General features: G+C 40.9%; 1 protein-coding gene and 3 non-coding genes across 9 annotated transcripts; 1 reads left to right on the top strand and 3 right to left on the bottom strand.

Annotated features, from left to right (window-relative positions):
* The first annotated feature begins 3,721 nt into the window (after window positions 1–3,721).
* On the top strand, window positions 3,722–3,937 carry LOC118564861. The gene has a single exon (XR_004932076.1). It is a non-coding gene; the product is annotated as a small nucleolar RNA U3 (small nucleolar RNA).
* Window positions 3,938–7,050: 3,113 nt separating this feature from the next.
* LOC118564862 lies at window positions 7,051–7,266 on the bottom strand. Its single transcript, XR_004932077.1, has one exon. It is a non-coding gene; the product is annotated as a small nucleolar RNA U3 (small nucleolar RNA).
* A 1,158-nt stretch (window positions 7,267–8,424) lies between these two features.
* LOC118564860 lies at window positions 8,425–8,640 on the bottom strand. Its single transcript, XR_004932075.1, has one exon. It is a non-coding gene; the product is annotated as a small nucleolar RNA U3 (small nucleolar RNA).
* A 751-nt stretch (window positions 8,641–9,391) lies between these two features.
* tardbpl (TAR DNA binding protein, like) lies at window positions 9,392–18,986 on the bottom strand. Of its 6 annotated transcripts, none has more exons than XR_001166662.3 (7): window positions 18,271–18,986; window positions 14,530–14,711; window positions 14,285–14,425; window positions 13,961–14,131; window positions 11,632–11,716; window positions 10,679–10,825; window positions 9,392–9,902 (listed from the first exon to the last, which is right to left on the bottom strand). XR_001166662.3 is itself a non-coding variant. In XM_012873466.3 (6 exons), exons 1-6 carry the CDS (start codon window positions 18,509–18,511, stop codon window positions 10,731–10,733), a joined length of 915 nt encoding a protein of 304 aa, XP_012728920.1. In that variant the 5' UTR covers window positions 18,512–18,986; the 3' UTR covers window positions 9,392–10,730. The 6 variants fall into 6 exon arrangements, 2 of the variants coding, with proteins under 2 accessions (XP_012728920.1, XP_012728919.1); XR_001166663.3 differs by having other exon boundaries at window positions 14,530–14,693; XR_001166660.3 differs by having other exon boundaries at window positions 10,679–11,716.
* Between the last annotated feature and the right edge of the window lie 1,191 nt (window positions 18,987–20,177).

Genomic DNA, 20,177 nt, shown 5'->3' with positions numbered 1-20,177 from the left:
ACTGGCTGATTTCCTGTCATGGATTTTACATACATTCTGTAAACTTTCAACTGGGCAGAGTTTGAGGCTATTCCAGAAGTTTAATTTTAGCCTGCATTCGCCGATCCTAACTCAGCTTTTCTGGGCGTTTGCACCAGCTTTCACTGGCATGGCGCCGATAGTCTGGGTGAGGATCTCTGCTTTCTTGCAGACCGTGGATGATTAGCAGTTGTTGCATCAGAGCTCAAGAGGCTATAAGAGCTCAGTGAAGCATTGTGGAGGTGAAACTATAACTCGTGTCTGCATTAATGCATCATCATCTCTGAAGTGATTCAGCAGAGGTCAAAACCTTGTATATTATGGCTCCACAAAGTGTGCACACATTGAAATCTGATTATACCATTCAGGGTTCTGTCTTGGAGACGGTCACCATCCCACATCTGGACGGGTTAATATGTGAACGCTCTCCAAATGGATCGGATTGAGACCAAAAAGTAGTTTATTCAAGTGTACCACGAGTATACTTATTTCATACTTAAAATGAGGCAGTGTGCTGGAAGTTTACTTTTTATAAACTATATTTAATTTACTTAATACTATAGTGAAGTATACTTATATAAAAAAGTATAAACACAAGTCTAAGACAATGTACATTGATTCTAAGATTTAAGCTTATACTTAAGTATCCTTAATAACAATAACTTTAATTATGCTACTTTTTGCTAAGGGATCTTTTGTCCACATGTGTCTTCAGATATTCGTCTGGACTCCAACTAGCCCATTCCAAAACTTCCACTTTTCTCTCATGAAGTCATTCTCTTGCTGATTTGGATGTTCGTTCAGATTTCACTTTTCTATCAGATACTTTCTCCACACACACATTTCCCTTCCAGCAAATGACTCAGCGTGTTTTCCATTTTGCAGGGCTGACGGTGCACTTCTGGACTCTTTTCCTACTGCAAAGGAGTGTTGTAGGTTAGAGACAGAAACTTTGCTCAGCTCTCTAAAAAAACACACCAGTTTTGCTGTTATGATAACATGCTCTGTTTGGTCTTTTCTGATCAAGTTTCTACATTAATTTATAGAACTTTATAAAGCATGCATTGTTTTTCTACTCACTGCAATAAATGGTCACATTCTGAAAGAAAAAAACAAGACGAGGTGATTCCCAGTTTTTTTGTCCTTTTGCAAAGGGGCCTGCAGTTTGGAAGCCACATGTGGCCATTTGAAACTTCAGCACTTAAAAAAAAATAGAGATACACGGATCAATGTTTTATTTATGAAGCAATCATGTAAGGGTGGTTTGAGCACGCCCTGGATCTGATTTTAAGCTAAATCTGCATCATTTCCACAGCAGAATCTATCAATTGTCCACCAAAATGTTTTTCCTTCAATTCTTTTTTTTTATTGCCACTATTAGATTTATTTATATATCCATAAATATAAAAGAACTCCCTGTGTTTGTGACAAACGTAATGTTCTTTGTTCTGAAGGTTAATAAATTGGATTAAAGGTTTGTTGTTTCATCATGTTTTTTGCAAAGGTTCCATATAAGTGGAGACGTGTGTGTGTATTTTATATATACAGTATATATATATATATATATATATATATATATATATATATATATATATATATATATATATATATATAGTCCTGCTTACCATTATTGGCACCTTTTCGTGTTTTGCATAACTGAGAGAATATCTTCAGAAATAAATGGAAATGCAAAAGATTTATACCAGCAGGATCTTTTTCCTGGCGGTCCAAAGTAATTAAGCAAAGACAATTGTCATTTCAGCATAGATATTGTAATTCCAAAGGAAAACCAGCGTTTGGCACAAATATTGACAACCCACCTTAATATTTGGTTGTACACCCTTTGGCAGCGATGATGTTTCTTATATTCATCCATAAGCTTCTTGCACTTCCCGGGTGGTATTTTCTCCCACATCTCCTTTGCAATATGCTCAAGCTCTTGAACATGTGCAGGGTTCCTTTCTCCAATCGCAGCTCCCCCAAAGAGTTTTTCAATTGGACTGAGATGAGGACTCATTGCTGGCCATTTTAAAACAGTCCATTTTTCCCTTTCAACCATTCCTGTGTGCTTTAGGAGGTGTACTTTGGGTCTTTATCCTGCTGGAGGACCCATGATCTTCACCTCAAACCAAGATTCCTTACACTGGGCAAGACATTTCTTTCTTGAATTGCTTGATGATCTTCTGAATTCATGATGCCTGTGATACGGTCAAGGCCTCCAGTACCAGATGCAGCAAAGCAGCCCCACACCATTATGGGTCCTCCACCATGCTTGACTGCTGGTATGGTGTTCTTTTCCTTAAAGCCTTCATTGCACCATCTGTAAACATGCTGTTTGTCTGCATCACCAAAAATCTCCACTTTTATCTGTCCATAAAACATCGTCCCAGAAGACTTGAGGTTTGTCCAGCTTCTCTTTCGTGAAGATCAATCGTTCGTTTTCAAGTCTTTTCTTCAGCAACGGCCTCATGGGCTCCCATGAAGCCCCTCTTTTAGTGTGTGCCATATGGTACTTGTTGAACAATTACAACAAACTGCTGGTTGACTTTCAGGTCTTTAGATGTCTTACGTGGTGTTTTTTTTCCCCACTCTTCGCACCAATTTTCAATACATTTTCCCTTCCCCCCCACGTCCAGGGAGGTTCTTGACAGTTACATGCTTGCAAAACTTCTTAATAACATTACGCACCGTAGAAACAGGCATACCAAGAACTTTGGAGGTGGCCTGGTACCCCTTGGAGGTCTCGTGCTGGCAAATAAGAGAAATCCTGGTGTCCTCAGACAGCTCCTTTGTTCTTACCATTATCACACATGAAGGGGGAATACCAGCTGGCTTTTTAAAACACCAAAATGATCATTCATTGGATAATTCATGTCACATGGGTGGAGGCAATTCATCACAGGAGATCCTTATTTGTGATTTGCAACAAGTGAGCAAAATTGGGTTTCCATGATAATTTGCAGCAAAGGGTGCCAGTACGAATGATACAGTAAACATGATATTTTTTCTATGTTTTCCTGATGCTGTATATCCTTTTAAATGTTATTTATCATTTGCTGTTTTGTATTAAACACAAGCTAACTGTAGTAAAATGTTAATATGTACGGGTGTACACGTGGCTCTCTCTCTCTCTCTCTCTCTCTCTCTCTCTCTCTCTCTCTCTCTCTCTCTCTCTCTCTCTCTCTCTCTCTCTCTCTCTCTCTCTCTCTATATATATATATATATATATATATATATATATATATATATATATATATATATTGGAACTAGAACCTGAGTTTTGACCTGAACGACCTTCCCACGGTCATGCTAGTCAGATAAAGCCCTTGACAAAATGTTGTGCTTACAGTACTAAACTTTAATAAACTCTTAACTATGCTGTAAATTGTCTCAAAAAACATTTTTTTTTCTATATCCTTTTATATTTTGTCACATTTAACTATATTTCCTTGTAAAAAAAAAAAAAAAATAAAATATAGTCAGTGTTAGGAAATGTTTATGCAGTTTCAACACTCATAATAATGTGCTGCAAGATGCATTATAATCGTGTATATCACGATCTCGCCTACGTGATTCGGTTTTGGTGTCGGATTGCGTTTTAACTGCGCTGTTTTAACTCCGCTTTGATTACGGCGCTGCCTGCACCGTCACTGAGAAGGGGGTGGCCGTCATACTAGTAGGTCGGGCTTGGTAATTTCAGGTTAAGACTATACTTTCAGGGATCATTTCTATAGTTTCTGACTTGAGAAATGTGTTTCTAAGTTGTATGGTCTCGCTAACCACGATGAAGAGGTATTGATACTCTATCCTGAGCGCGAAGCGGGAGCAGAGAAATGACTTCGGTCATATGCTCTGCTTTATTGATGACCGTTCACTGTCTCCTCGGAGACAGCGAGGGTTGGAGTATGATCAGAGTGGTAGTGCTTCACTGTTAAATGACAATTACAACAAAATAAAGTCTTTAAAACGCTATCTGGTAACTGACTAGCACCAGGCATATCAGCAAACAGGAACATTACACAAGTTCCCCATGCTCCTTATTAGAAAGGAATATCACGAGAATTTAGCATCTTATTCTTATAGTAATAACCTTCTAAGATGCTTTAATTTTAGAACATAAACCTCCGCAGGAGAAGTAGTTCCGTAATCATAATGTAACGTTTCTAACCTTACAAGTTGGGGAGTAGCTACAATCATCCGCCAGCAGGTGGTGCTGTTGCTCTCTTAATTGTGTCACGTCTTAGAAAGTTGGAAATAATTGAAACTGCATAAACTTTTCCTAACACTGACTATATTTTATTTTATTTTATTTTACAAGGAAATATAGCTAAATGTGACAAAATACAAAAGGATATAGAAAACAATTGTCCGTCCGTCTTCTTCCGCTTATCCGGGGTCGGGTCCCGGGTGTAGCAGCTTCAGTCGGGAGGCCCAGACGTCCCTCTCCCCGGCCACTTGGGCCAGCTCCTCAGGAGGAATCCCAAGGCGTTACCAGGCCAGCCGGGAGACATAGTCCCTCCAGCGTGTCCTGGGTCTTCCTCTGGGAAGAACACCTCACCAGGTCTCAAGAAACAATTGTTTGAGACAATTTACAGCATAGTTAACAGTTTATTAAAGTTCAGTACTGTAAGCACAAAATTTTGTCAAGTGCTTTATCTGACTAGTACACACACACACAGACACACACACACACACACACATATATATATATATATATATATATATATGTATATATGTATATATATTGTTACGGCCCCTGGCCTATGGAGGCTGTGCAGGAGGCTTGTTATGCAAATCCACTGTGACGTAACATCTACCTGATTGGCTGTAAGGAGGCTGCAGAGAAGCTGCAACCTCATTGGACCAGAGGACTACCATGCCAATCTGACTGCTGATGAGACCCACCTGCAGCAGTATAAAAGACTCCAGCACTCATTCCTTCTTTGGGGACAGCTAGTAGGAAGTGGCTTTAGTTAAGCTGTTCCCCCACCTTTGGTGTTTGTGATTGTTTTGGGCTCATTTTGAATTAGTTGTGCTTCCTAGTTTGGTTAAACATGTAGTAATTTAATTTACCCTAAGCACTGTTAAGATTATGTGACCTTTATTTTGTGTTAAACTGGGTTGTATTGTTTTGTGTTTGTTAAAACCCATTCTTTTTGTAATAAATCACCATTTTTATTATACTACTTTTCTCTGGACACTTTTATGTTACCTCCCCTGAACTCCTAGACCTTTGGGGTCGTAACAATATATATATAGCATACCAGCATAATGTCAGCATCCCACCAAGAAGGACAAACCACATCCAACAGGATTAACTGTGGACGCAAGAGGAAGCTGTCTGAAAGGGATGTTCGGGTGCTAACCACTGAGCTATATAATACACTGGAGTGCTGATTTTGCCGAAAAACTGAAGTCACTGGCCGCCATCTTGCTACTCCCTACTCTCACAGAATCCCATAGGATTTGCTTGCAACAACAAGCAGTTTTCTGGCTGTGTGAAAACGTTTCACAGGTAATTCTACAGTCAGTGGATGTACTAACACTATCAACTACTGGGAAATTAGGTGCTGAAATATTTTACATGTTAATTATATTAAATATATATATATGTATATATAAGTATGTGTATATGTATATATGTATATATATGTATACACATATGTAAATATATGTTTTTTTATATTGTTATTTATATATTTATAAATGTTAAACATATATATTTAAATGAATAAAATGCAAAATATTTCAGCACATGACTTTCTCAGTACTTGATATTTTTTAGAACATAACATAAAAGTATATGGCATTTGACATTTTAAAAGTCTTAAGCCCCCCCTGAACATGAGAAAATCCTCGTTATTCGATGCTGTAGTGCACATATTCCTAGTTACTGGGGGGAAATAGGGAGTACCACTATGGCGGCTGGCGGCTTCAAATCGACTCGTTCAAACAGATGGTGATTAGCACTCCAGTGTGTATTATATAGCTCAGTGGTGCTAACCCGGATTGTATCCAAAAAACATAAAACCACGACTGCCTAAATCACAGCAGAATTAAATGTGCACCTCAACTCTCCTATTTCCACCAAAACTGTCCGTCGGGAGATCCACAGGGTCAATATCCACGGCCGGGCTGCTATAGCCAAACTTTTGGTTACTCGTGCCAATGCCAAACGTCGGTTTCAATGGTGCAAGGAGTGCAAATCTTGGGCTGTGGACAATTTGAAACATGTATTGTTCTCTGATGAGTCCACCTTTACTGTTTTCCCCACATAGGGAGAGTTACGGTGTGGAGAAGCCCCAAAGAAGCTTACTACCCAGACTGTTGCATGCCCAGAGTGAAGCATGGGGGTGGATCAGTGATGGTTTGGGCTGGCATATCATGGCATTCCCTTGGCCCCATACTGCCAAGGACTACCGAACCATTCTGGAGGACCATGAGCATCCAATGGTTCAAACATTGTATCCTGAAGGAGGTGCCGTGTATCAGGATGACAATGCACCAATACACACAGCAAGACTGGTGAAAGATTGGTTTGATGAACATGAAAGTGAAGTTGAACATCTCCCATGGCCTGCACAGTCACCAGATCTAAATATTACTGAGCCAATTTGGGGTGTTTTGGAGGAGCGAGTCAGGAAACATTTTCATCCACCAGCATCATGTTGTGATCTGGCCACTATCCTGCAAGAAGAATGGCTTAAAATCCCTCTGACCACTGTGCAGGACTTGTATATGTCATTCCCAAGAAAGCATCAATCAATAAAGCAGAGCAAGACGAATTGACGCTGTATTGGCCGCAAAAGGAGGCCCTACACCATACTAATAAATTATCGTGGTCTAACACCAGGCGTTTCAGTTTCATTATCCAACCCCTGTACTTCTTAAATTAGAGTATCATGGAAAATGTTATATATTAATATTCAGTAATTATTGCTATGAACTATTACTATAAGAAAAAGATGCTAAATACTCGTGACATTTCAAAGACTATATTTTAGTTTAATTGTCATTTAACAGAGAAGCACTACCACTCTGATCATACTCCAACCCTCGCTGTCTCCGAGGAGACAGTGAACGGTCATCAATAAAGCAGAGCATGTGACCGAAGTCATTTCTCTGCTCCCGCTTCGCGCTCAGGATAGAGTATCAATACCTCTTCATCGTGGTTAGCGAGACCATACAACTTAGAAACACATTTCTCAAGTCAGAAACTATAGAAATGATCCCTGAAAGTATAATCTTAACCTGATCCTACTAAGCCCGACCTACTAGTATGACGGCCACCCCCTTCTCAGTGACGGTGCAGGCAGCGCCGTAATCAAAGCGGAGTTAAAACAGCGCAGTTAAAACGCAATCCGACACCAAAACCGAATCACGTAGGCGAGATCGTGATATACACGATTTTAATGCATCTTGCAGCACATTATTATGAGTGTTGAAACTGCATAAACATTTCCTAACACTGACTATGTTTTATTTTATTTTTTTTACAAGGAAATATAGTTAAATGTGACAAAATACAAAATGATATAGAATTTCTTTTTTCATGAGACAATTTATAGCATAGTTAACAGTTTATTAAAGTTTAGTACTGTAAGCACAACATTTTGTCAAGTGCTTTACCATGGGAAGGTCGTTCAGGTCAAAACTCAGGTTCTAGTTCCTATATATATATATATATATATATATATATATATATATATATATATATATATATATATATATATATATATATATAAGCACAACATTTTGTGCTTACAGTACTATACTATATATACTGTATATATATATATATATATATATATATATATATATATATATATATATATATATATACTAGTCAGATTAAGCACTTGACAAAATGTGCTTACAGTACTGAACTTTAATAAACTCTTAACTGTGCTGTAAATTGTCTCAAGAAACAATTGTTTTCTATATCCTTTTGTATTTTGTCATATTTAGCTATATTTCCTTGTAAAATAAAATAAAATAAAATATAGTCAGTGTTTGGAAAAGTTTATGCAGTTTCAATTATTTCCAACTTTCTAAGACGTGACACAATTAAAAGAGCAACAGCACCACCTGCTGGCGGATGATTGTAGCTACTCCCCAAATTGTAAGGTTAGAAACGTTACATTATGATTACGGAACTACTTCTCCTGCGGAAGTTTATCTTCTAAAATTAGAGCATCATGGAATATGTTATATAGTCATTTTCAATAATTATTGCTATGAACTTTAAGAATAAGATGATAAAAACTCGTGATATTCCTTTCTAATAAGGATCATGGAGAACGTGTTTAATGTTCCTATTTGCTGATATACCTGGTGCTAGTCAGTCACCAGGCAACATTTCAAAGACTTTATTTTAGTCTAATTGTCATTTAACAGTGAAGCACTACCACTCTGATCATACTCCAACCCTCGCTGTCTCCGAGGAGACAGTGAACGGTCATCAATAAAGCAGAGCCTATGACCGAAGTCATTTCTCTGCTCCCGCTTCGCGCTCAGGATGGAGTATCAATACCTCTTCATCGTGGTTAGCGAGACCATACAACTTAGAAACACATTTCTCAAGTCAGAAACTATAGAAATGATCCCTGAAAGTATAGTCTTAACCTGAAACTACCAAGCCCGACCTACTAGTATGACGGCCACCCCCTTCTCAGTGACGGTGCAGGCAGCGCCGTAATCAAAGCGGAGTTAAAACAGCGCAGTTAAAACGCAATCAGACACCAAAACCGAATCACGTAGGCGAGATCGTGATATACACGATTATAATGCATCTTGCGGCAAATTATTATGAGTGTTTGAATACAAAATACATCCGTTTTTGTCCCACCGTGGGGAAAATCGTATGTACATATATATATATATATTTACATCTTCATTTTCAATCACGTAACTGTAGATAAGACATAACACAACTTAAATATGAGTGGTACTTCAGAATTTTAAACTTGTATGGACTTTAATAAGACTTATAGATTGTCTCTCATTACCCATAAGACATTGTGGTTTCATGCGCCGCCTTTTAATTGGTCGCTTCAATCCCACGTGGTGACGTGTAGCCTTAAATGCTAACAGCAACTGTGAAGCCAGCACTCTTCCCCCCGATTACGTAAGCCATGAGGTTTCTTTGTCATTTTACGTAAAATTCAAATCTTTTTGGAGAAACTAAATTTCAGGTTTTCATTAACAGTCACAAAAATAAACGTAAGAAATAAGAATATAGGCAATGAAACTTTATACTAGTTTCATTTTCTGAAACAAAACATAAAACTAAATGTATGAAGAGAAAAGAAAAACTTCACAATACTACCAGTTCTCTCTAGAAAAACATGTTTACCAAAACTGAGACCACAACTTAAAAAAAAAACTACATTTTTATTTTACAATGCCACACTAGTATCTCAATACACAAACTGCATTTGTTGAGCTCAAATCGTTAAACTGTAAACTCCCAATACACTTAGTGAAAGTAAACAACTATCAACACATCCTGCTATTCTAATACAACTTCTGACTACATTAATGTTTTATACTCACATTTACTAATAACTTGTGAAGTGAAAGATATTTATGAACATGGTCTAGCGAGGTAGAATTTAACAGTTTCTGAAGGACAAAAGTGAAATTTCAAACTAGCAGGTTGACTTTGGTCCCAATACGTAACAAAACAAAAACAAAAAACAAAAAACAGGCCATCTGAATATAATTTTAATATCATTGCTCTTAGTGGGTGGTCGAATTGTTTCTTGCTAACGAGGCGCCGTGGATCCTTCCCCGATTTAAGGCGATTCCGTCTTCATCTTCAGCGTGGGCCGACTCCACACCAGGTCTCAGAAGAAAATCTGGCTTTTCCATATCCGCCGATCCTAAACATGTGAATTAAAGTGTTGGCAGTTCGATTAAAGTCAAAAACAAGTCTTTGTCAAGAGGGTATTTTCCCTAGTCAAATTAAATTTTATTTCACACTTCCCTTCGATTCACAAAACATAGAAAATGCATTCGAAACCACTTCAAACACAAACTTTCAATGGGAACGATTCAAACATTCACCAGGAACAGCTTCCAAACGTCAGCACTCTTTCTGCGTTCCCCCCCCTTCACACAGACTTCACAAACAAAGTCACATTTTCACACGAAGAGGGTGGTAACAAGGAGAAAATAAGACAAGCATTCACATCAAATTGGACAGCAAGAAAAAGATCTACTAAAAGATACAGATATTCGTAGCACTTGACAGTTCAGTGTTTTTTTTTTGTGTTAAGAATCAGGGTTGGATAGAAAACGATATGAGAAAGCAGAAAACTCAGGGATCTTGAGATGCAAGAAATGTCCTTGTGATGGTCACTGAGAACACACACGTACTTTTGCTTCTTCCTCTCACACTCGCACAAAGCCACAGGTTCTTCTCATCTCTCGCAGGCATTTGTCTTTCAAAAAAAATAAAAAAATAAAAAATAAAGCACAAACAGTACTTCCTCTCCTTCCTCTTGCTCACTCTCATTCGGTCCAACACCAAATCCACTCATCGAGATCAAAAAAAGCGACAGGGGCAGACAAGATTTCTATATCCCGAAAAAAGAAATTAAAACAAAAAAAAAAAGGGGGGAGGGGAGGAGGAGAGGGAAAGAAAGGCAGCACCCACCGTCTAACACCGTATACGCAGAGTGAAGCTGTGTTCTCGGACGATAAAGCATTTACACGTGGGAGGAGGGGAAGGGATACTGAGACCTGCCGAACATTGCAGCCAATGATGCGACTCCTCCCGGGAAATTGTGAAAGAGTTGGTGAACTGCGGAAGAAACGTTCATGAAGGCGTTTCCAAAAGGAAAAAAAAAAAAAAATAAAACAAAAAAATACAATATAATGCATAAATATATATTTAGCCAGCTGACAGCGGACTGTGGGGAGGCCTCAACATACTCGTGCACGGCTATAAATAGTTATGGTGCATGCACGTGACATGTTCTCACAGACAAAAGCTACGGAGCTGGGAGGATTCCCACAGACTAAACTTTTCACCCACTCGATGCATGACTACACAGCCAGTCTCACACAAGTAGAAATGTTTGCTTTAATAAAATAAAAAGGCAGTGTTTCTCTTGCTTGTTTTTTTTTTTTAAATAAGATATAAGCCATTCCTTCCTGTAGGTATACTTACCAGATTGGCCTAACAGAAAGAGAAAAAAAAACGTCAACTCTCCGCTATCTACATCCCCCAACTAGACGACTTAGACTCCATTGACGTGCCAAAGCCGGAGCTGAAGCCGCTGCTGGAGGCGGTGTTAGTGCCTGCAGCCCAGCCCAGGCTGGCGGAGCTGGGGCTGCTGTAACTGGTGCTGGCAGAGCTGTACGTCTGATCTCTGGTGGTAGAGACCGTGCCTGCCGCTGTGGTCAGCCCCTGCTGGTTAGCCAGCATGCCCATCATCCCCCAGCTACTCTGCAGCGCCGCCTGAGCTGCCGCCACCATTGCTGGGTTCAGGCCCAGAGCCCCAAAGTTGACCCCTCCGCTTCCGCTGCCTAGCCCACCGCGACTACTGCCATAGCCCTGACTGAACCCGCCGGCCCCAAACCGCCCCCGATCCATCATTTGCCTACTGTTATTGTGTTTGGGCTCAGCGTTGGAGATGTGCACGCTGACGCCCTTGATGATCAGGTCCTCTCCACACAGTGCCTGGGCGACCTGGAGGAGAAGTGAGGGAGAACGGTTTCCGTCAACATACTGTTCTCCATACAGCTAATGCAGCGTCTTGCAAACATATCCACAGCCCTTGAACACGTTGTCACGTTACAACCGCAGACTTCAGTGTAATTTAAAGGCATACTATGCAACATTTTTCAGTTAATTAATGTGTTCCATACCGTTTTGGATGATTAAATGAGTCATTTCAGGTTGAACTAAGGTTTTCTCGGCCGCCCTGGTGGTCTGTGGGGGAAATACCGCACTTGCAATTGCAAGAGCAGTCGGCCCGCAGTCACAGGCTCAGTAGTCTCGTGTGCATCATGAGAGTCGGTCTTGCTTTACGGCGAGAACTGCTACACGCCCGCAGTGAAAGGTGTGCTCGTTGGTAGCGCAGTGGCGATATTTGTGCAGTTATCATGGCGGAACCAGCGAGAAAACAGCGAAAGCCCATGTCGGAGCAGGCAAGAAAGAGGAAAAGGGCTCTGGACAGACAGAGAGAAGTCGTACACGGGTGAACATAGAAGGCTGCAAGGCTGACGCGGACCTCGCGTTTCTGCTGATGCAATTGTAAGTAACATTGTAGGGTTTCCCTCACGCTACCGCCTCGCCGACATTCCAAAAAAATAATAATAAAAAAATAAAACTAACTCGATATGCGCGCCGCTCCGCTCAGCCGGTCAGCGGTGCAAAGTTTGTTTCCCCCCCCCCCGCTCCGCTCCGCTCCGCTCAGCCGGTCAAATAAACATGCAAGCATATTGAGTTTTATTATTATTATTATTATTATAATAATCTTTTTTTATGTTGGCGAGACGCTACCGCGGCGGCGGCGGCTGCGGCTTGGCGAGGCGGTGGCGGTAGCGTCTCGCCAACATAAAAAAAAAAATAATAATAATAATAATAATAAAACTGGCGAGGCGGCGGCGGTCGCGGCTTGGCGAGGCGGCGGCGACCGCCTCGCCAAGATAGCGCTGCAAGAAGCTTGATGTTCATACCTTCACTGTGTTATTCATTGTTTGTACTGCCGTTTTTTCCACTTTTCGTTGCGTTCGCCTGTCTGCTAAGCTCAAAACAACCGCGCCTGGCTTGACGGAGGAACCAGAACAGCTGAGCATCTTTACGACAGTGCACTTTTACTTTCGCCCTCTTGGGGGAGCCTCGCTGGAAAATCAACCCCGGTTGCATAGTATACCTTTAAGGGAAATTAAACAGACCAACTATAAAGCAGCTCGTGGTTTTTGAAGAACTGTGATTGGCTATTTGCTGCAGTTACAGCTGCAAGGATGCTTGAGTACGTCTCTACCATCTCTGCACTTAGCAAGACTGGCATCTCCTTCCACTCAGTTGCTGAGTTCTCTCCATGGCCAGGTTTGTTTTAATAGCGGTTCTTGCACGAAGGGCAGATTTGCAGAGTACACAACTAATAGTTGTCCCGTCAACAGACGCTCCCACCTAGCCTCGTGAGACCATACTGATCTCGCGAGCTTTCAAGGTTTCACTCGCAGATCAGTCTGGCTACTCTCCGTTAAAGAAAATTTGGAGCCGTTCACCAAACGAACGTCCAATCAGCGTTGGCTTTGAGGCGGGTTGAGGTGTGACGCAACGAGAAGATCGACAGTTCAGTCTAAAGAACATGGCGGCTTCAGCCGATGAAACTAGCGTTAGCGTGGCTATCGAGCAAGTTTATCGGAATTACAGAGTAATTCTTTGCTGAGCTAACGAGCCTTTACCTGCAGCACCAAGAGTAGCTTGGCTTGTGGTTGTGTTTTCGTTGTCGCTCGTAACAGAGCGACGACGAAGCATGTTGACGAGTACGTCATATGCTTCGTTGATCTGATTGGTTTATTTGGCCCGTCTATCACCAACATAGGCCAATCAGCTAACCAGTATTTTCGCCCCTTCCCAAAATTACTTCAACGGAAGGTTTCCAGATGGATATGCGAAGCAAATCTATCTGGCGGAGTCAGGTTAGCTCCCACCTGAGCTTTGGAACTCTCTAGTCCATATTGTTCTATTTCCAGATGATATTATTGCTCTGTGAGATGATGAAGTTTTGGAAATTGTTTTATAGCCTAACCTGTCATTAAACAACAACCTTCGCAAGTTAAAAACACACTAAAGTTCGCGGTAATAAAGTCAGTAACAAAGGTTTGAGAGGTATGGATACCTTTGCAGGGCGCCAAACTGTTTGCGACTATTCTCGATTCTTACTGTGACATGAAATATCTTGAGAGCAGCAGCTCTTACCTGATCATCAGCAAACGTGACGAACGCAAACGCCCGGAAAGGTTTGGGAATGAAGACGTCTGTGACTTCACCGTACTGCATGAAGTACTGCCTCAGGTCATCTGTCGTCATGTCCTCGGTGCAGCGGCCGACAAAGATTTTACGGCTGCGCATCGGTTCGTCCGGAGATGCCTGAGGAGACGAAGAAGCCCAGTCAGATTTAAATATGAATGTTTAAAACACAGAATGCGATTAAATCCTAACAGTGAAAGAAATCCATAATTTCGCTTTAAAAAAATGACGATTTAAAAGTATTTCACAGGTGATTAATGGTGTCCAGCGTACCTTTGAGTTTGGAAGTTTGCAGTCACACCATCGCCCGTCGATCATGTGTCTCTGAGCAATGACTTTAGTTTGTGTCTCGTAGTCAGCAAAGCGGACAAACCCAAAACCTTTTGAGTTGCCAGTTTTTGCATCTCTCTTCACCTGAAAGGAGCAAGAATAAAGAGCGTTTTAGAATTAGCCCCTGATTGATTCAGAGCCTAAAATAAAGCAGTGGCAGCATTTACAGCTGGATGAGATATCAGTACCTGCACCATGATGACCTCCCCGAAGGTACTAAAATAATCCTTCAGGTCTTGTTCTGTTGTTTTCCACGGCAGCCCGAGGACTATGAGATCGGACGTTTTCTGAAAACCTCTCTTCACTTTAACGGCCGACGCTGCGTCTATTTCCTCCATCTTCCTCTTGTTATCTGAAGAATAAATGGATTCTGACATAAGAAGAACAAAGTAAACAAACACAGAAACAACCAGAAATCAACACCAGTTATGTAGTCTTAATTCATAGCAAAGCTGGTAAAGCTGCTTTTTGCTGATAGTTCTTTTGAATCTGATTTATCTAAACCTACGAAGGCTTCCTGTCATTTCTGGTAACCCACTGAACCCTTGTTTCATTCCCTGGCGTTACCATTTTGTGTCTGCCCACTTCAATCCCACCTTCAACCAAACCACGTCATACAGCTGTGACCCTTTTCACATCCGTTTAGTCCTCCAGGTACTTTGGGAGTTTTGAAGAATTATTGCACTGCAAAAACGGGTCTAAAAATAAGTAAAATGTTCTTAAAGTTAGTGTATTTATCCTTGATTTGGGCAGGTAAATAAGATTATCTACCAATGGAACGAGTATTTTTACCCCTAACATAAGATAATTAGACATCCTGCACTTGAAATAAGATGATGGAGATGAATTGTTCTTATTTTAAGTGGAAAGAATTTATTCCATTGGCAAATAGTCTTATTTACCTGCTCAAATCAAGGACAAATACACTCATTTTAAGAACATTTTACTTATTTTTAGACCCGTTTTTGCAGTGTGCGATTAAGGATATAAAAATGCTTACATTTCACATGTAATTAAGTTATTTTATTCAAAGTTTCAGAATATTTTTTATTTCAATTTAATATCGATTAGACTAATTCCGATGATTGTAGTTTGAATCCCCATCGGCTTATTAAATATGACCGATAATGGCTTCAAAGCAACCATCTAACCCATAACCAAGTAACCTCCAGCTGGGGGATTTTATTTATTTATTGATCACATATCCTTGCAGAAGATTATGACCACATCATCAGAAATGACTTCAAATCATTAGCTGACAGCTTTTTGAACCTGAATAAGTTGAGTGCAAAAGGCCCAAAATGGCAAAAACACCTGCTTCTAAAGGTCATTTATGCTACAATGATTTATTTAGTTCCATTAGGCATCTTAAAGGTAATATGCTTTTATCAGTTTAAAATCCTGGATGCTAGCCTGACCTCCATAGTTCTTATGAGCAAGGAAACCCATCTATCCTTGATGAGGGCTGTTGAATTTGATTTTATTTAGCTTCAATAACATCTCCTGTTTTTCTTTGATAGCATTTAAACATAAGACTTCAAAATTGTGTGAAAATGGCCTCCTTTTTATAAGTTTTTGATGATCTTTACTGATTCAGGAGACCCTGTTGTTCTTTTGCCAAACGGTTCAGTCGACGCAGCCAGCCACAGGATCCTAGCCCTGACAGCTGGAGCGTTGTGGCCTTTAAAGACAAAATGTTCTAGCTGGCGTTGGACAGAGCGGTTCAGAGGCTTACTTGTCAGATTGGATGTCTCCCATAGGCTCAGATATTGGTTTGCTCATTTAGCTCCCCTAACTCATGGAGCTCCTACGCCTCGACTTCAAGTCCAATTTCAGGTTCCATCTAAATGCCCCTTTAGGCTTCATCTTCAGGACATATAACATCTGGCTTCATTCGTATGCTGACTGGCACTGCTCATACAGATCTGGGTGTCTTGAACTTTGTCAAACAGCGATCCATTTTTAAAGTGAGGCTGTTATATAAAGTTAAATCTGTGTTACATTTTTTTAAGACTTTGAACAGGTGATCCATATTTTTAATAGATCCTAACTGGATTATTGTAACTCTTTCTACATTGATACATTGGACAAAAAGGCCTCAGCTCGCCTCCCGACACGAACTGGATGTACCTTTTCTGGGTTTTCTCCTCTCTTCTATGGCTCCCTGTTTTTTTTTTTTTAATTAAGAACTGCGTTAAAATAAGAAAAAGTTTTACTGTTGACCAATGAGGCCCTGAATAGAGCTTATGGGTACCTGGCTGACATCCTGCAGCCTAATTTAACTTTTGCTTCTAGTTTTGCCAGGTCTAGTCTTGCTTGCTAAAGTTAACGGGCCTTTGCAGTTGTAGCTTTTTTCTATTGTACTATTAAGATTGTTTACATCGTGCAATGTAAGGCTTTCTTTATTTGTCTTTACTTTAGTTGTCTGTTTTGGTGTTTTCATTACTGTAATACTTTATGTATAGTGCCTTTGCCAATGCAACAGAAAAAAAAACATTCAATATAAATAATCTTAAACCTTTTCATGAAAAGTTTGAGGGATTTATGCAGGAGTATTGTTATAATTGATAAGTTTTTGTCTGCACAGTAAAACCCAGCCCTGTGCATGTTTCACAAAGATGTTAGCTTTGGTTATTTTTGATCATAAAGTGACACAATAGGGCATTCCTCAAACGACGTCAAATTACTAAATTTAGATGCATGCGTGGAGCAGAGCGGTAACGCTTTAATAGTTTACTTGTATGAGTTCAATAGTGAATAATCTGTCCTGAATATCGCCTCAACAAACAATAATATGGCAACAACAAAACACGGCTGCTGCGTTGGCATCTACTGGACTGACTAGCGATAGGGTGTATTTAGTCCGCTTATTATCAACGACTTTGGGCTTGTTTTTCTCTAAAGTCACTTGTATCTTTTGTGAGTCGGCGGTTGTGGGTTTCTGGGATTCGTTTCTAAACGTCCTGTCGCTTCTTTCCAACAGAACCCATTATTCTGGTTAACGCGCCACGCAGCAAGAGAACGGGTCTCAACCCCCCCAAACCCCGTGACAACTACTATACGAGCAGGAAATGTCCCGGTGTGTATAAATACCAGCTATATAAATGTATTTGTGATGATTACAAGCGGCTGTGGTGGTATTCTAGCCGGTCTTCTGCTTCTTTTCATGGATCAAGTCGACGCTTCTCTCTGTGATCTTTTGTGTGTGTGTGTGTGTCAAGGTGAGACGGGATCTGAGTGTCTGATTACAACGGGATGTTTGACAGTTTTTAAGTCGATTTCTCTATAATAAATGAAAACATAGGCCTGTAATAATACATATATTTCTTCTTAGTATCACCTGTAATTACACGCAGTTTCAGCGGGTTTCTTCCTCGGGTTTGATCCACTGAGAGAGAGAGGAGAGCCTCTCCTACCTTTCTGCTACTACTGCTTTCTTTCTGCTCATTTTGAGGCCTCTACATTTGAACCAATTTAACTCCGGCAAATGTGACTTCATTTGAGAACTGCCCTATTGGTGCTTAGCTTTAGCAAGACCAGTTGTTTCTAAGCCTGTTCCTCAGGAACCACCAGCTGGCCCAGCTCATTTGACCTGATAGCTGTATCACTTCCTCAGCCAGCCAGTTAGTTCTGCAGGAGCCTGTTACTGGTCCACGTATTTGAATCAGGTGTGCTGTAAGCGGGGGAACATCTAAAAACACGAAGAACAATGGGACCTGAGGAGAAGGATCGAGAACAACTGGCGTGTTTGACAAAGCATCACCACTTCCTAACGCAATTAAACAGGAAGTTAGGAGACGCACAGCACGTCCCATACAGCTGATAGCTGCTGAAGCTGACTGCAAGCTCACTGTAAACACTGGGCTCAGGTTTGCAGGCAGCCTGTTGGTCTGCGTGTAAACAACAGCAAAGCGCACATCCTGTCTCACCTTTGGGGTAGTTGACGACATAGACCAGGTTTCCCCAGCTGCTCTCTGGTGCGTGGAGGACCCCCTCCACCAGCCGGACCCCCCTCATGCACTGGGACTCCGGGTTCCTGTACCGCAGACCACACGCCCCCGGGAACTGCGCTGCCACCGAGGACAGCAGGACCGTCCCGTCGTCCTCCGAGGGGATCTCCATGGGCTCCTCGTTCTCATCCTCAGCCACCCGAATGTACAGCTCTGACATGTCGCTCCGGGACGGCCGACCGCTGGTCCGAGAGCAGTCAGCTGATGACGGAGCTCAAGTTGTTGGTCAAACCACCGAGGGGGGCAACGCGGGTTTTGAAGGTCTCAAACCTTGGCTCTACTTTACTTCTTTCTGACCAAAAAGCGCAAAACAAGAGGAGGCAAAAGCGGACAGAGAGTGCTCATCCGATGGCTGTAACATTCAGAAGCTGGCGGTCATGGAAACAAAACGTTTGCTTCACAACGAAACACGTAAACAAGTTAGCCAGCTAGCCGAAGAGCTAGCAAACTCAAAAGCGGCCCGGAAAATGAATGACTATGTTTAATGTCAGCGGACCAACACGTCTCGTTCCAGCTTACACGTGTGACCTCGACAACGCAATGTCAGCAAAACAGTCCACAAGTTGTTGCTTTCTGTGATATTTGATGAACGAACTCTGCACGGCTACACAGAGCTAACAAAATGGCCGCCGACGGCTCACCTTGTCGGGATGACATCATGGACTTGGAAGGGCGCACTTTCATGTTTCTGTGGGGGGGTCGAATCAATTACAAACAATAAAAAAAATGTTCACGTAATATTAGGATCACTGGAAACAGTATTTTACAAGCTGCTGAAAATCAAAGGATATTTTATATTTGGGCGTTGTCTCAATGCATTATTGTTTTAGCTAATCTTTACTGTACGGGTGTCCCCCTCAAAGGCGACTCAGTTTAAAAACCCAAACAAAAGGCGTTCTGGTGTTTTGAAAACACGATATACATTTAAAAAAATACGTGTCAAAAAATAAAATAAAAAAACATACATTTGTATAAAAATGATAACAAGTTAAAAAGACGTTACACAATACAAAATATCAATATTAATAATTATTTAAATGTGTAAATCTCTTCCAGCTATCTGTTTTTCTGCATAGCTTTCTTTAAAATGCAATGCAATGAGAAAACAACGGAGCCAACTATGACAGTAACCCTAAGAGCAAAAAGAAAAAAGTGGGCCCCATTTAATTTAATTACTCAAAAATAATTATCCAATGTAACATGTTTTTTTCTAGCTGTTGAGATGTTCTTATACTAATGCATGCATATCCTAGAATTATTAGAATAGTTAAAAACAATAGTTACAAATACACTGCTCAAAAAATTAAAGGAACACTTTTTAATTAGAGAATAAAGTCAGTTTAACATCGGAAGCATTGCTTTGGTCAGCTCAGTGGTAGAGGGGAGGGGAGCAGGTGGTAATCAGTGTCAGCTATCCTGGTGTTAATGAAATCAACTAATGGGGCAACAATGACATGACCCCAATCTGGGAAAGTTTTTTCCCCTCATTTTTTAAACTGTGTTTCAGTAGTTTTGCTATTGGCTAGGGTCAGTGTCACCACTAGAACCATGGGGCGATACCTAAACGCTACCGAGGTCGCACAGGCAGTCCATCTCCACCAGGATGGCACATCAATAATGTGCCTTTGCCAGAAGGTTTGCTGTGTCTCCCAGCACAGTCTCAAGAGAATGGAGGAAATTCCAGGAGACAGGTGGTTAATCTAGAAGAGCTGGACAGGACCGTCAGAGGTCTTTAACTCATTAGCAGGACTTGTGAAAGGAGCAACAGGACAAGGGATGCCAGAACCCTACAAAGTGAACTCCTGAGGGTCATTGGCGTGAGTTTC

The sequence above is a fragment of the Fundulus heteroclitus genome, chromosome 1 (genome assembly GCF_011125445.2).
Source record: "Fundulus heteroclitus isolate FHET01 chromosome 1, MU-UCD_Fhet_4.1, whole genome shotgun sequence".
NCBI classification, from domain to species: Eukaryota; Metazoa; Chordata; class Actinopteri; order Cyprinodontiformes; family Fundulidae; genus Fundulus; species Fundulus heteroclitus.
Note: the sequence above shows the minus strand (reverse complement) of the source record. Positions and strands in the feature narration are given on the sequence as shown.

Excerpts from the sequence above, each read along its gene's own strand:
- tardbpl (XM_012873465.3), bottom strand. The coding sequence starts at position 18,511 with ATGTCAGAGCTGTACATTCGGGTGGCTGAGGATGAGAACGAGGAGCCC. Across the intron at positions 14,426-14,529 it reads GGGAGGTCATCATGGTGCAG|GTGAAGAGAGATGCAAAAAC; the intron begins GTACTGATATCT and ends TGCTCCTTTCAG. Across the intron at positions 11,717-13,960 it reads TCACGTTTGCTGATGATCAG|GTCGCCCAGGCACTGTGTGG; the intron begins GTAAGAGCTGCT and ends CTTCTCCTCCAG.